Genomic DNA, 14212 nt, shown 5'->3' on the forward strand with positions numbered 1-14212 from the left:
TTGAGGATAATCGACTATATACACATTATGGGTGGGATGTTGGGGGACGAAGAATTCTACCTCTTTAAGAATATATCTCACATTGGTCCCTGGGATGGCCCTCAATATCATATTGCACCAAAATGGGCATTCACCCTACAAGCCATTTTTATGGGTGTTGTGTTCATCATTGGCACACCCTTAAACTCTATTGTTCTTGTGGTGACAGTAAAATACAAGAAACTGCGGCAACCACTCAACTACATCCTAGTCAACATCTCGGTGGCTGGACTCATCATCTGCATTTTCTCTATTTTTACCGTTTTTATTTCAAGTTGTCAAGGTTATTTCGTCTTTGGCAAGATGGTCTGTGCAATCGAGGGCTTCGTTGGGACCCTGTCAGGTGAGACCATTTGAACATGACTCCTATTATGAAATATTGTGTTTCAATTTCTGATAATAAGTATTGTTACTCCTTACACACGCAAATAATTAAGTGTGTAGAGAAATACAGGATTATTGGTACCAAGGTGGTCATTGTTTTCACTACACGCTATGGTTACATCAGATCTAGACAAATATCTGTCCACTACAATGAGCTCGAAGGCCAGAGACAAACAAGTTTCTATGAACCCCGGTGGATGATGCTGGTCAGATTTCACAAACACATTGCTGAGGATCAGGGGCACCAGAAGATTTGTTGGAGAAATTTCTGTTTTTGAGACTGTCTGATTCATCTGAATGAGGTTTGTAGAAATCCTTTTGCTCGCCAAAAAAATTCCCATTCAGTTTCAGGCTGGCACCACACAGTCTGGGAAAACCGGATGGAGCACAGTGCCAGGGCTGCGACTCCCAGCATCAGGGTGATGCCACACATTAGCATTTTGATTTCGTTGACATCTGGCGCTGATTACCAATCGCATGTGCTAGCATACAAACGCATATGCGGTCATCTGCGGCCGTCCCAGTGCGCGTTGATTCCGTTACAAAACGGAATCAAAATGCTAAGATGTGGCATCACCCTCATACTGATTTATGTGGAGCATAATAGTGAGTTATTAGGAATTTTCCAATTCTACCATCTCCCACTTGATGTTCAGGTTTTCAGGTGCAGGTTTTGATATCCAAACCAGGAGTGGAGTGATAAAAATAAGAGGAGGAGCAGCTTCTCTCCATATGTTCTCCCCATTATAATCCACACCTGCTTTTGGCTTCAAAAACTGCATCTGAAGACCTGAATGTTTGAACGCAACCTGAGGGCGCATTCACACGATGCATTGTGTCGCGTTGTGCGTTGCGTTTTTGACTGGCTTCAGCCTTGTTTACATGCTAAGGTTACATTGCATTGTAGCAGATGGAGTGGAAACGCAATGAAACCTTAGCATGTAATCAAGGCTGAAGCCAGTGGAATGCGTCAAAAACATGCGCACAATGAGATGCAACGCATCGTGTGAATGCGCCTTCAAGGTCAGTGGGATCCATCAAGATCAATGTGACTCATCTGTCATGGTCCAGAATTTATTATTATTATTATAGAATATTATTAATGTTATGTCATTATGAGGCCAGGTTCAAACAGCTTTTATTGGATAGGATGTTGAGGTGGTCATCCAAAAACCACCTTACCATCTCCCTGCATCAGAAAAGAAAGGGTGGGTCTGCAGTTCCTGTGAATGTAGCTCATACAATGGGGTGTATTCCAATTTTATGCGGCCATCCATTGCAGATTCATTAGTGACAACCCAACAGCCAACTCTGCCTCCCATTAAGATGAATGAAAGGCAGATTCTTGATAATACTGTCATTTTGAGCCATACAAAGTGCTGCAGGCCTTTTCCTTCCATAATTTTTGACAGAAGTTGCTCCCAATGGTCCCTCTGACATGAGTGTGAATAGAGTCTTATCTGTGCCTGGACTGCTCTGGGAAAGGCTGCTCACTACTACTGTTCCCCATATTAATGAGCGCACAATAGAAACGTGCGGACGTTTGTATGCTGCATTTATTCACACAACACTCTTGCTTTCCCGCGCATAGTACTAGTCGTGAAAGTAGCGCCGGGTTAGCGCTGAGTACCTGTAATGACACCTGTACGTTTACCCGATGCTCTATCTCTTCTCTCCGTCAGGTTTGGTCACTGGCTGGTCCCTGGCATTTCTGGCCTTCGAGCGCTACATTGTTATCTGCAAACCCATGGGAAACTTTTGCTTTAGCTCGAAACACGCGATGGCTGTTGTGCTGTGCACCTGGCTCATAGGCTTTGGCGTGTCTATACCTCCGTTCTTCGGTTGGAGCAGGTAATCCACATCTTAAATTAATCAGACTTTCAGGCATAAAAGACGTCAGCTATTAGTGTTGCACTTATGACGTCAAAACTATTGTTAAAATGTTTGCCGCTTGTTGGGTGGCGTTGTGTCTGGTGTGTGACTAATATGAGAGCGACGAGAAGGAAGAGTGTGCGGCGCTGTGGCTTAGTTGGTTAAAGCGCCTGTCTAGTAAACAGGAGATCCTGAGTTCGAATCTCAGCAGTGCCTAAGTTTTTTTTTTTTTTTTTAATTCTTGTTTTGTTTTTCTTATAAAGATAACCTGTACCTTTGGCGAACAGCCTTGACACACACACACACATTCAGATATAATTTCTCATTTGGTATTGAATGAATGTAGCAATGTGATTGGTAACTGGGGGTAACTGATTATTTTATCACAGCCTTAGTTTCTTATATAGTTTAAAAGAAAAGTCTCTCTGGATTTTTTTTTTGAGTCTAGCCGAACAGGGGTATAGCCATATGGAATGCTAGTGTAGCTGGTGAATGAAGTCTCAAGGGTCCCACTCTAATTTCATAAGACACCATTGTTATACATGGCACCTCATCATGGATAATGTTACACAGTTTATACTCAGCTCTGAGGCTAGAAGCACTTGACAGTGAAATACAGGCGGTCCCCTACTTACATACATACATATGACCCCTAGTTACAAACGGACCTCTGGATATTGGTAATTTATTGTACTTTAGTCCTAGGCTACAATCATCAGCTGTAACAGTTATCAGAGGCGTCTGTAATGAAGCTTTAGTGTTAATATATCTTATGACAACCCAATATTTTTAAAATCCAATTGTCACAGAGACCAAAAAAGTTCTGTTTGGGATTACAATGATAAAATTACAGTTCCGACTTTCATACAAACTCAACTTAAGAACAAATCTACAGACCCTATCTTGTATGTAACCCGGGGACTGCCTGTACAGCCGTGTGCGGTTAGTTTTTTGAATAGATGGCACACGCTGCACTAAATGCAATACTATTGATAACAGATCAATGCACGCATAAATTATTTTACCTGACCCTGTGTCTGCCCTGTTAAAACATACAGCATGTCCTAGTCTGTGTACCATTTTTCACAGAACACTCTTTTATAGTTTATAAGGATCTGTAAAAATTGAAGTGTAATGATTGCTACACAAAAATGTGTTCAGGCCATAGAAACAGACTAACATTGCACAGGATGGGATTCCATGTATCATACAGAATATGATGCAAGGATTCCTTGCCTGATGAAATGTTCTTCCCTCCGCCGCACTGGATATACCAGAAGGTTGCGATGGTGTACAAATACGCTATAACCTGCTCCCATTCAAACCTGATTTGTGTCCGTCTATACACCCCGATTGACGCCTATGGCGACCCGTCGTCGGTATGGTGCCGGACTAATGCCGACGAGCACGCTTCCATGTGAATGCAGCCTTAGTCTGTATTGTAGCACAGAGCTGAATTTTTATTTCTGCAATATTAAGGACTGAAATCCACCAGCTGGCTAACTTTCTGAGCTTATTCAATGGAGTAAAAGCTTTATGTTTTATGAAAAACAGTCTAATCTGAACAGGTAGAGGATGATTGCCTTACAGCAAAGTGATTTGCCTCCTGTCACTTATTAACCACTTTGCATCTTCTTCTATCCAGGTATATACCAGAGGGTTTACAATGTTCATGTGGTCCAGACTGGTACACGGTCGGCACAAAGTATCACAGTGAATATTACACCTGGTTTATATTCATCTTCTGCTTTGTTATTCCTTTGACCCTCATCTGCTTCTCATACGCACAGTTACTGGGAGCATTGCGTGCGGTAAGTTTATCAATGCTACCATAGCAGATTATTTCCATAATGACATGAAAGTTACCATAGTTCATAGAGACAAAAGCAGCTTCACTGACAATGTTTGCCCTTTTAGGCCTAATATAAGGGCTGATATCATTTGTAAGTTCTTGGTGTTTTAAGATTCTTGGCTACAAAGAGGTAAAGGCTAACGCCATAATGTAAATTTGACATAAGTGTATAAAGAACTTGGTAACTGGGTAGCCAGGAATACAAGAGAGTGACTGCCTGACTTCTACTAAATCTAGAGATATGAATGAAAGGAAATCTACCATCAAATAAAATAAATTGATAAACCTGGGGCACTTGCTCATAGATCCAAGTGATAATAGTGATAACAACTGTCAACGGTGACAGCAGTGCGGGAGCCCAGCTGTACGCAACACTCAGCCTCCCGCGGTAACAGCTGGGATTGCCACAACCGCAATCACTGCTGTTTAACTCTGTAGGCGGCACAGTTTCGGGGGGCGCCGTTTGTCTCTGTCAGAGACAGGATGTGTCAGTGTGCGTGTGTATAGGCCAGTGATGGCTAACCTATGGCACTGGTGCCAGAGGTGGCACTCAGAGCCCTTTCTGTGGGCACTCAGTCCATCACCAGAGATGACTCCAGGTATCTTCCTGCTGTCCCAGACACCCCAGGACTTGCTGTGCACAGAGCTATTTTAAAGTGACAGCTCTACCTGGGACTATTTTCTGCTTTATTGGTGTCCTCAGGTGCTGGTATCAATGAAAACTGTGACAGAGAAGGGAGTATAAGTCACAAATTAAATTTCTGTGTTGGCACTTTGCGATAAATAAGCGGGTCTTGATTGTCGTTTGGGCACTCCGTCTCTAAAAGGTTCGCCATCACTGGTATAGGCTGACTACTGTTATGCACTACCATACAGATGTATTGCAGTGTATTACTTTGAACAAGCGATCAGATAATCGCTTGTTCAGATCCCTAAGTACGACAGTAAAGAAATGTAAAAAAAAACCAAAACTTGCAAATATAAAAAATAAAAAGTAATAAAAGTCCCCTAAATGCCCCATAAATGATCAAACACATACATATAAAAAAAGATGAAAATCACCACACGAAAAGTACATATGATATATCACTGCGTCAGCAATAACCTGTACAGTGAACGCCGTAAAAAAAAATTTAATAAATAAAAAACCATGGAATAAAAAATTCGGATTTTTGTGCATCCAACCGAATAAAAAAGCAATAAAAACTGATCAAAAAGGGACATTTTCACCACAATGATTCCAATAAAAAGTACAATTACAAATAATACAGCTCAATCAACAAAAAGATTTGTATGTTACGCCTTTTAAAATATGGTGATGCAAAAACAAGTGATTTTTCTCTCCAAATGTATTTATTCAGCAAAATTAATAAAATAAAATAAAAAAAATTATAAATGGGATATTGCCATAATCAGAGGTCGCATTAACGCCTCACCACGCGTCATAGACGCGTGATGAGGCGCCATTACCCCCCAAAATAATTGCCATGCGTAAAGATACGCTTGGCAATTATTCCGTGTAGCGCTCAAGCTGAGCAGCCCGGCGCGCACTGCATAGGAGGGGAATGGCAGTAGCGTGATCGCATCGTGCGCGTGACCACTCAGCAGGATGCAGCGATCTCTGGAATCTGTGAGCGTCGGCCACGGGGGAGACATGTGAGCCGCGATGCTGCTGCTCCTTGTCCTGCTCCAATTCTCTCTGCCCGCAGCAGCCGCCAGCAGTTATGTGATCCCGGGTGAATGTGATCCGCGGCCGGGGTACACTGCACTCTATGTGTATGTGAGTGAGTGTGTGCTGTGCCAGTGTGTGCTATGCCAGTGTGTGCTGTGCCAGTGTGTGCTGTGCCAGTGTGTGCTGTGCTGCGCCAGTGTGTGCTGTGCGTGAGTGTGTGCTGTGCTGTGCGTGAGTGTGTGCTGTGCCAGTGCGTGAGTGTGTGCTGTGCCAGTGCGTGAGTGTGTGCTGTGCCAGTGCGTGAGTGTGTGCCAGTGCGTGAGTGTGTGCTGTGCCAGTGCGTGAGTGTGTGCCAGTGCGTGAGTGTGTGCTGTGCCAGTGCGTGCGTGAGTGTGTGCTGTGCCAGTGCGTGAGTGTGTGCTGTGCCAGTGTGTGCTGTGCCGTGCCAGTGTGGGCCGTGCCAGTGTGGGCCGTGCTGTGCCAGTGTGGGGTGTGCCAGTGCATGCTGTGCCAGTGTGTGCTGTGTACTGTGCGCGCTGAGTGTGTGCAGTGAGCAGACAGATGATTTTTTTGGTATAAATAGCGTGTATTAACATTATAAACGGCTATGAGATATGTATATGTATTACCAAAATTTTCATACTCCTCATCGGCTAAAAATACTCCTCAAAAATAGTAAGAGGAGTATTATTACCCTTCGGGAAAAATGTTAGTGCGACCTCTGGACATAATGGTACTGACCCATAGAACATAAATTACATGGTATCCGTGCTATACAGTGTATAAAACAAAAATGATAGTTAACCCCTTGCCAATGAGACCCAGCAGCTCTAATTAACCCCTTAGGCCCAGTGGTCATGTGACCGCCGAGTCTATGGAGCCGGTAGTACAGCTGGATGCTGTGAGGAGTGGAGAAGGAAGAAGCGGTAATAAACCACATCTCCGGGTATCTAAAAATGTTGCTGCAGCCGTTAAAGGGAACCTGTCACCAGGGACTTCATTTTCATTAAAGACAGGTTGCAGAAGCTTATGACACCTGCAGTGCAAATCTGCCTTTCTGCTTTTTCTAAGCATTTGCATTACAGTATAATTGTGTGTTATAACTTACTCTTGCACCCTCACAAAATCCTGGGGTAGTCACAGGGGCTGGGCTTTGGTTTGGATGTATTTCATAAAACAACATGTGGCTGGGTCCAACCCCTGAGGGCGCGTTCACACGTCGCGTTTTGGTCGCGTTTTCATTGCGTTTGAAACACATATACAACAGCTGATGAGAGGTGATTTGCCTAATTACATTACCGTTTACGTTTGTAAACGCAATGTTAACGCATGCGTTAACTGTGATGTAATTAGGCAAATCACCTCTCTTCAGCTGTTGTATATGCGTTTCAAACGCAATGAAAACGCAGGTCAAAATGCAACGTGTGAACGCGCCCTGAGGGTGCAGTCACACGTTGCAGTTAACCCCTTAAGGACGCAGGGTATTTTCGCTCATTTCTCGCTCTCCATCTTCAAAAATCCATAACTTTTTCATTTTTTCGTGTACAGAGCTGTATGAGGGCTTATTTTGTGGGTACCAAATTTTACTTTCCCGTGATGTTATTTATTATTCCCTGCCATGTAGTGGGATGCCGGAAAAAAAATCCAAATGTGGAAAAATTGAAAAAAAAAATGTGTGTGCGTCACATTCTTGTGGGCTCAGTTTTTATGACACCTCTACTTTATTCTTTGGTTCGGTACGATCGCGGTGATACCAAATTTATACAGGTTTTATTGCATTTTAATACATTTTCAAAAATTAAACAAATGTCTACAAAAAAGAAAGTTTTGTCAATTTAACAGGTGAAGGACATTAACTGAACGAGTGAATTTGATTTTGAAGGGACAACCTTCTCCACAAATGTCATTCACCCGTTCAGTTCATGTCTTTCACTTGTGAAAGACCTGTGAAAATGTCTTTCACCCCCAGACGAAGGCTCATTCAAGCCGAAATGCTCGTCGGGGCCGGAGTCACCCTGGGCACAGGTACCAACTAGACCTTTGATATGGGTAAGGGTACATTCACACAGCGGTGTTTGCGGCTGCATGTACGTTCCCGCAGACGGCCATGTGAATGTGCCCTAAGGGAACTTGTTTTGCTCTATGTGGGCTTTTCATGTTGTCACACTCTACTTAGCTTTCAGCTCCTGCTGGCACCTTCATGCTTTAAATATGTCTTTTTAAAGCCCCCACAAAATAACATGATTTGGTTACCGTAATGTCCTAATGGGTTGACTTCCATTTTCGGCGCATCAACCGTTGTGGCTGCATATTTTAATGCTTGGTTTTCTGAATTAATTTTTGTATGTTTATTTAATAAAGAATTTTCCATATTATATACTTTATATGTGATTTATGCTTTGGCTTGTTCAGTGTGTGGACACAATAGGCCAGTGATGGCGAACCTTGTAGTTACAGAGTGCCCAAACTACAACCAAAACTCACTTTTATGGCGCAAAGTGCCAAAATGATAATTTGAGCAGTAACCTATTGATCTCTGTAGTATCACAAGTTTCAATCGTATTGGCGTCCTGAGGACACCAATACAATAGAAAGCAGGAGACATTTAGATTGTAGCTTCCCTCAAGGGTCCCCTAAAGAGGAAGAATCAGGGGACCCAAAGGGTGAAGACACACATGGCGTTTATGGGCCGTTTTTGGGCCGTTTTTACTAAGTGCGTTTTCAGATCGTTAAAAACGCATGCGTTAAAAAACGCATGCGTTTTTGTCCGTTTTTCATTGCGCAATTTCGGAAAAACGGACAAAAACGCATGCGTTTTTAAAAAACGGATGCGTTTTTTAACGCATGCGTTTTTAACGATCTGAAAATGCACTTAATAAAAACGGCCCAAAAACGCCATGTGTGTCTTCACCCAAAGCAGGAAATCCAACAATACTCTGTCTCTATCCACACCTTCATCCTCCTCCTGTAGTCCTGGCAGCCAAGTAGGTGTCACTTTAAAGCCGGCGCCACACAGGGCGCTTTGTCTGCGCTTGCAAACGCAGATAAAGTCGCGCCCACCGGGGTGGGCCTCGGGCCGATCGCATCGGCGTTTCTATGGAAACGCCTGCGATCGGGAACGAGCCGCCGGTGTTTTGCGTTAATTTAATGCGATTAAATTAGAAACGCCGATGCGATCGGGCCGAGGCCCGCCCCGGTGGGCGCGACTTTGTCTGCTTTTGCGTGTGCAAGCGCAGACAAAGCGCCCTGTGTGGCGCCGGCTTAAAATGGCACTGAGCGTGGTGCTTCCTGGGCTCTCTTGAACTGCAGGAGGAAGCCGTGAGTACTATCTGGTAAATTCTGTGCTGGGTGCCCACAGAAAGGGCTCCAAGTGCCACCTCTGGCACCCGTGCCATAGGTTCGCCACCACTGCAATAGGCTATATATTATTTCTTTGAGCCATAAGTAAATTTGGTGTCTTAACTATTTAGGAGGCAATACTGGGTCCAAGGGGACCCATTTGTGTAATGTATATACTGTATACACAACACGCCTCAACAAGTAGGTTCATTGTAAGTGTTCACCTGTGAAATTGACAGAACTGCACCTAAAACCACCTCAAAGCTAACTGCAATGTGTGACTGCACCCTGAGCTGTTTGGTCTTGTATAGACAGGTGTGTGCCTTTCCTAATCAAGTCCAATCAATTTAATTAAACAGATGAACTGAAACTAACAGAAACTAAAGTGCCCGTTATGTAAACACACACATATAAAAGGATTGGTTAATATCGAACAAATTACTTTAATTTTATTTCAGTTAAGCATCCATTATTAGGTCCTCTGTTTTTTTATGGACAGTGAAATGCAAGTAAACTTGAAAGTGACGTTAATTAACCTGAATTGATGAATCAAGTCTGGAGTTGAAGTCATGGCAAGCCCGTGTTACTTTACTGGAATATTCCTTGCTATAATGAATAAAGTTATGGGTCTTCGAACAGCACTGCAGATTACTTTGGTGGCATAAAATCAAAAATAAAATACATGGCCTTAGTTTTGCCTAGTGGTTTTAGATGTGTTTCATTTGGACTATGTAACATTTATACAAGAATCTTCAGTTACATTTCACATCTGTTGGAAAAGGGTTATGTCTGACAGTGTATAAAGTGAAGCATTCAGCCCCTGAATTGTAAGATGCTGATGTGGCAGTCCTATACTGTTACATTCCTCAGGTCTGCAAAAAGGAAAATATAGTAAGTGGCTCGTTGGTCTAGGGGTATGATTCTCGCTTAGGGTGCGAGAGGTCCCGGGTTCAAATCCCGGACGAGCCCTATTTTTGTACAATTTATTGTGGTTTTGTCATTCCTTATCACCTGTGTGTTTTGTTCTTGACATGTTGCCATTCGACAATATAATCAACAACTAATCACAATATAATCACAGATTTCAAGTGCTTCAACCCTAGATCCATATTACCTGAAGTATCAACTGTGAAATAACATTAGAGGAATTTAATATTTAAACCCAGATAACATTGCATATGGGTATGCTTCCTATTTCATGTTGTTTTTATCAACAGCTGAGAAAAGACAACTATTTGTACATATACATGAATTGTATTGTAAGTTTCATTACCAAATATGTGCTATTGGTATATCTGCAAAGATAATACCTAGAAAATATTTAAACTTACAAAACGTACAAAACATTGTTCATTTACCTGTTCCTTTCTCAAGCAGACAATCAAATATCAATATAACATGCATACATTCATGTCATATGCACCATACTATTAATATGGTATTACATAAATGCCCACTACCATGTTATCAGGCTCCAGGGGTAGTGGACACACTGGACCACCCCGAACGATGATGTAAGTTGACACCTGGGACCGGAATGTAAGTGGCCCCAGTTTTGAGAGCTTTCAGAGCCCACCGCAAAGCGGGTTGGACTTGCTGCGGCGTGGTACCACCAGGTTGTTCCACAGCTGCCGTGGTGGCCGCCAAGGCGAGGTACACAGATGTTAAGCAGGATTGTAGTCGGGGACAGGCAGGAAGTCAAGACTGGCAGCATGAGATCAGAGTCGGGGACATAGCAACAGGTCAAGGCAGGCAGCAGAGGAGTGTAGTCAGGAACGGAACCGGGGTCACAATGGGAGATCACAAAAACGGCACTGGGCATTAGACAAAGCTTTCTCTAAGGCAAAGGTAACAAAGATCAGGTTTATATAGAATTCTGGGAAATGGCCAGTGGCAATTAACGATGCGCTGGCCCTTTAAATTTTCTGAAGCACGCTTGCCCGAGGAGACAGGGATGTGTGTGCATGGCTGGAGGACCGGAAACAGGAGTGAGGACAGGTAAGAAGCATGGGCGCCGCACCACCGCACACCGAGGGGCATGGATGAGCCTGTGACCCGAGATATTCCTTAAAATATCAATATTTTTTATGTATTGCTTGTATGTAAGTGCTACAATAATAATTTTAGCAGATGTGAAAAATTTTTAAGCAATGTAGAAAAGATTATGAAAGGTATCATATTATTTCTATAGAGATTTTGTCCATTTATATAATCAGAGGGGCTACCAGGAGTAGGACCCCAAGTGATCAATATTGGTAGTTAAATACATGATTTTTGACTTTAAAATATTTTTAAAGCCATGGCTTTTATCATTACCTCTAATAGTATTAAGAACCCTCTGTTCATTCTTTTAATTATGACACATTGATGAATCCTCCATTCTGTACATTTGCATCAAACTGTGTTGCCTTTTTTAGTGTGTTTTGTCATTATTTCCCCTCTAGGTTGCTGCACAACAGCAGGAGTCGGCCAGCACCCAGAAAGCTGAAAGAGAGGTGTCTCGCATGGTGATAGTTATGATTGGATCTTTCTGTTTGTGCTATGTTCCTTATGCAGCTATGGCTATGTATATGGTAACTAATCGACACCATGGACTGGACCTGCGTCTCGTGACCATCCCTGCTTTTTTCTCCAAGAGTGCTTGTGTCTACAATCCCATCATATATTCCTTCATGAACAAACAGGTAGGCTACTGCCACATAGCCAACACAAATTGTAGGCTCTCTTTTTACAAATTATGCTGCAACTGTAAATCGCAATAGAATATATCAATGGCATAAATACCACTCATTCCCACACTTAATAAAAACTGTCTATATCTTGCAGTTTCGGGGATGCATCATGGAGACAGTATGTGGGAGACCTATGTCTGATGATTCTTCAGTTTCCACCAGCCAAAAAACTGAGGTGTCTACAGTATCACACAGCCAGGTCAGCCCATCTGGAAGTTAATGTCTTACATATAGGATTACACAGCCACCCAATACCAAAAGAAGTGGTCTATACTTTACTCATTATAAACTGGTAATCCTTTTAATGGCACTGCGATTTTTCTGAAATTAGATTTTATAAATGTGTTTTTTTTTTTCTCACTAGGCTTTATAAATTCCTCAATAAAGAACTATGATGTATGTATTGTCTAAAATGAGTCACCACCTTGATTATAATTGAAGATCTATTTTCATAAATTACAAAATTCCAGTTTATAGGAGATTTTATAAACAGGCTCGTTATAGGTTAGAAGCCCACTATGATTAAATCATTATTTACAGATGTAGGAGTTTATCAAAGGGACTGCAACTCCACATTTTCCCAGAATCTATCTGGTTCTTACCTCCAACTTTTATACCAATCACATATAACTAGATTTACAGTGTACCTCCAGGTATGAAGGAAAGAAACTTCTTTTCCTAATTCACTTTATTAGGCAATAATGATGGCAAATGTCAGAAAGGACTGGCGGATGTGTATGCTATCTTCTCCATGCGATCGGCCCGCCCAGGTAGGCGCGGCTTTGTTTGCGTTTTCAAACGCAGACAAAGCAGTGCGTGTTGCATCGGCCTGAGCGGGATTTTGCACAGCCATCCTCCTTCTGCACCATCTCCCTGGTAAATGAATAGGAGAGTCTAGGAACTTGTGGTAATTAACTGTTTTTATGGTCACAGCACACATTTAAAGCAAATCTAACACAACCATATGTTAAAGTACAACTTTTGCCTAGCTCTGCACTATGCCAAAATTAGCAATTCTATAATTTGCACTCATTAGCTATCTGCAGCTGTTTGACTGCTAGCAGGCTAGAAGCTAGCAGTTACATGGCCTCTCTCTTTGGTTGGTTGCCATGGTAACCCGTAGCTAGACGAAGGAGAGGAGGGTGGGTCGGTGTTGTTGGGACGGTATACTGGCACATGCACCCTCATGATCAGTGCAGAAGAAAATCACTCCCAGCAGCATGTAAAAAAAACCCAGGACCTGGAGTGATGTCATAAGCATGTGACTGATCACATGCTTCAGATCATCCAATAACATACCAGGAATAGTATGTATGTAGCAGAGCTGTTTGTGTTTGAAGGTTTGAATATAGTAGAAATGTGTATGTATGAAACTGAATGCACCAATAAAGACGCTCAGGCTCCCCATCAGTTCTAACGAATGGGAGATGACATGCAGCACATTATATATACAGTGAAACCTCTTTGAGGAGATTTCTTTGCACAGGAAAGGGGTGGTCTGTAGATAGGAGGCAGCTTCCATAAAGTATTATGGCAATTAAAAATAAATAAATAAATAAATAAATCATCGATTGAATAAAAAAAACTTTTTTAGGGAGGGGTCCTCTTAGGCCCCTTTTACACATGCAAGTGTGATGAGATGAACTCGCAATACATGCTGCTCTCGGATCGCACGGCCCGAACGCTGCACACCGGGACTGAACTCGCGAGTGTAGAAGGGGCCTTAGAGAGGTGGTTTTATGGGGAGGTTTCAGGGTGCATTCACACGCGGCAATAAAGCATGTGTTTTCAAATGTATCAGAACAGATGAGAAGAGATTGCCTGATTTACATAGCTGTTAACACATGTGTTTTTTAAATGTAATGTTAACACAATTTTAACACCACGATCAACACAAATGGCCTTGCGGGGTAGAATACAGTCCTACTTGTCTGACTCTGCCCTCTCCTCCCTTTCTGAGGAGGAAGCAGAAGCCTTATTATCCCTATTACTGACTTAGAATTTCAGTTAGCCATTAAAGAAACGAAGACAGGTAAAGCCCCTGGGCCTGAGATCGCTATGGGGGCCTCACTTCCCAAAGATGCTCTGCGAGCGACCATAGCCAATATCACCAAATCTCGTTATTAAATCAGGACCTTAAGTTTTCTGCGAACATAGCCATGTGAATAGCTCCTCTCCGATCTACTGCTTTTCACTCGGACCAGGCTGTTTTTTTACTGGGCAGAAAGGCAAGAGACAGTACAACTAAAGCAATCAATCCTATGTATAAAGTTCAACCGGACCACCTGTCACTTATGTTACTTTCTGCTGCTGCGGAGAATC

At 42.6% G+C, this 14212-nt stretch overlaps 1 protein-coding gene and 2 non-coding genes across 3 annotated transcripts; all 3 read left to right on the plus strand.

Annotated features, from left to right (window-relative positions):
* Window positions 1–22: 22 nt before the first annotated feature.
* Window positions 23–13432, plus strand: OPN1SW (opsin 1, short wave sensitive). Its single transcript, XM_072147577.1, has 5 exons — window positions 23–382; window positions 2106–2274; window positions 3941–4106; window positions 11603–11842; window positions 11985–13432. Exons 1-5 carry the CDS (start codon window positions 28–30, stop codon window positions 12108–12110), a joined length of 1056 nt encoding a protein of 351 aa, XP_072003678.1. The 5' UTR covers window positions 23–27; the 3' UTR covers window positions 12111–13432.
* Window positions 2438–2511, plus strand: TRNAT-AGU (transfer RNA threonine (anticodon AGU)). Its single transcript has one exon. It is a non-coding gene; the product is annotated as a tRNA-Thr (tRNA).
* Window positions 10056–10127, plus strand: TRNAP-AGG (transfer RNA proline (anticodon AGG)). Its single transcript has one exon. It is a non-coding gene; the product is annotated as a tRNA-Pro (tRNA).
* Window positions 13433–14212: the final 780 nt, after the last annotated feature.

Source organism: Engystomops pustulosus, chromosome 4, assembly GCF_040894005.1.
Source record: "Engystomops pustulosus chromosome 4, aEngPut4.maternal, whole genome shotgun sequence".
NCBI lineage: Eukaryota > Metazoa > Chordata > Amphibia > Anura > Leptodactylidae > Engystomops > Engystomops pustulosus.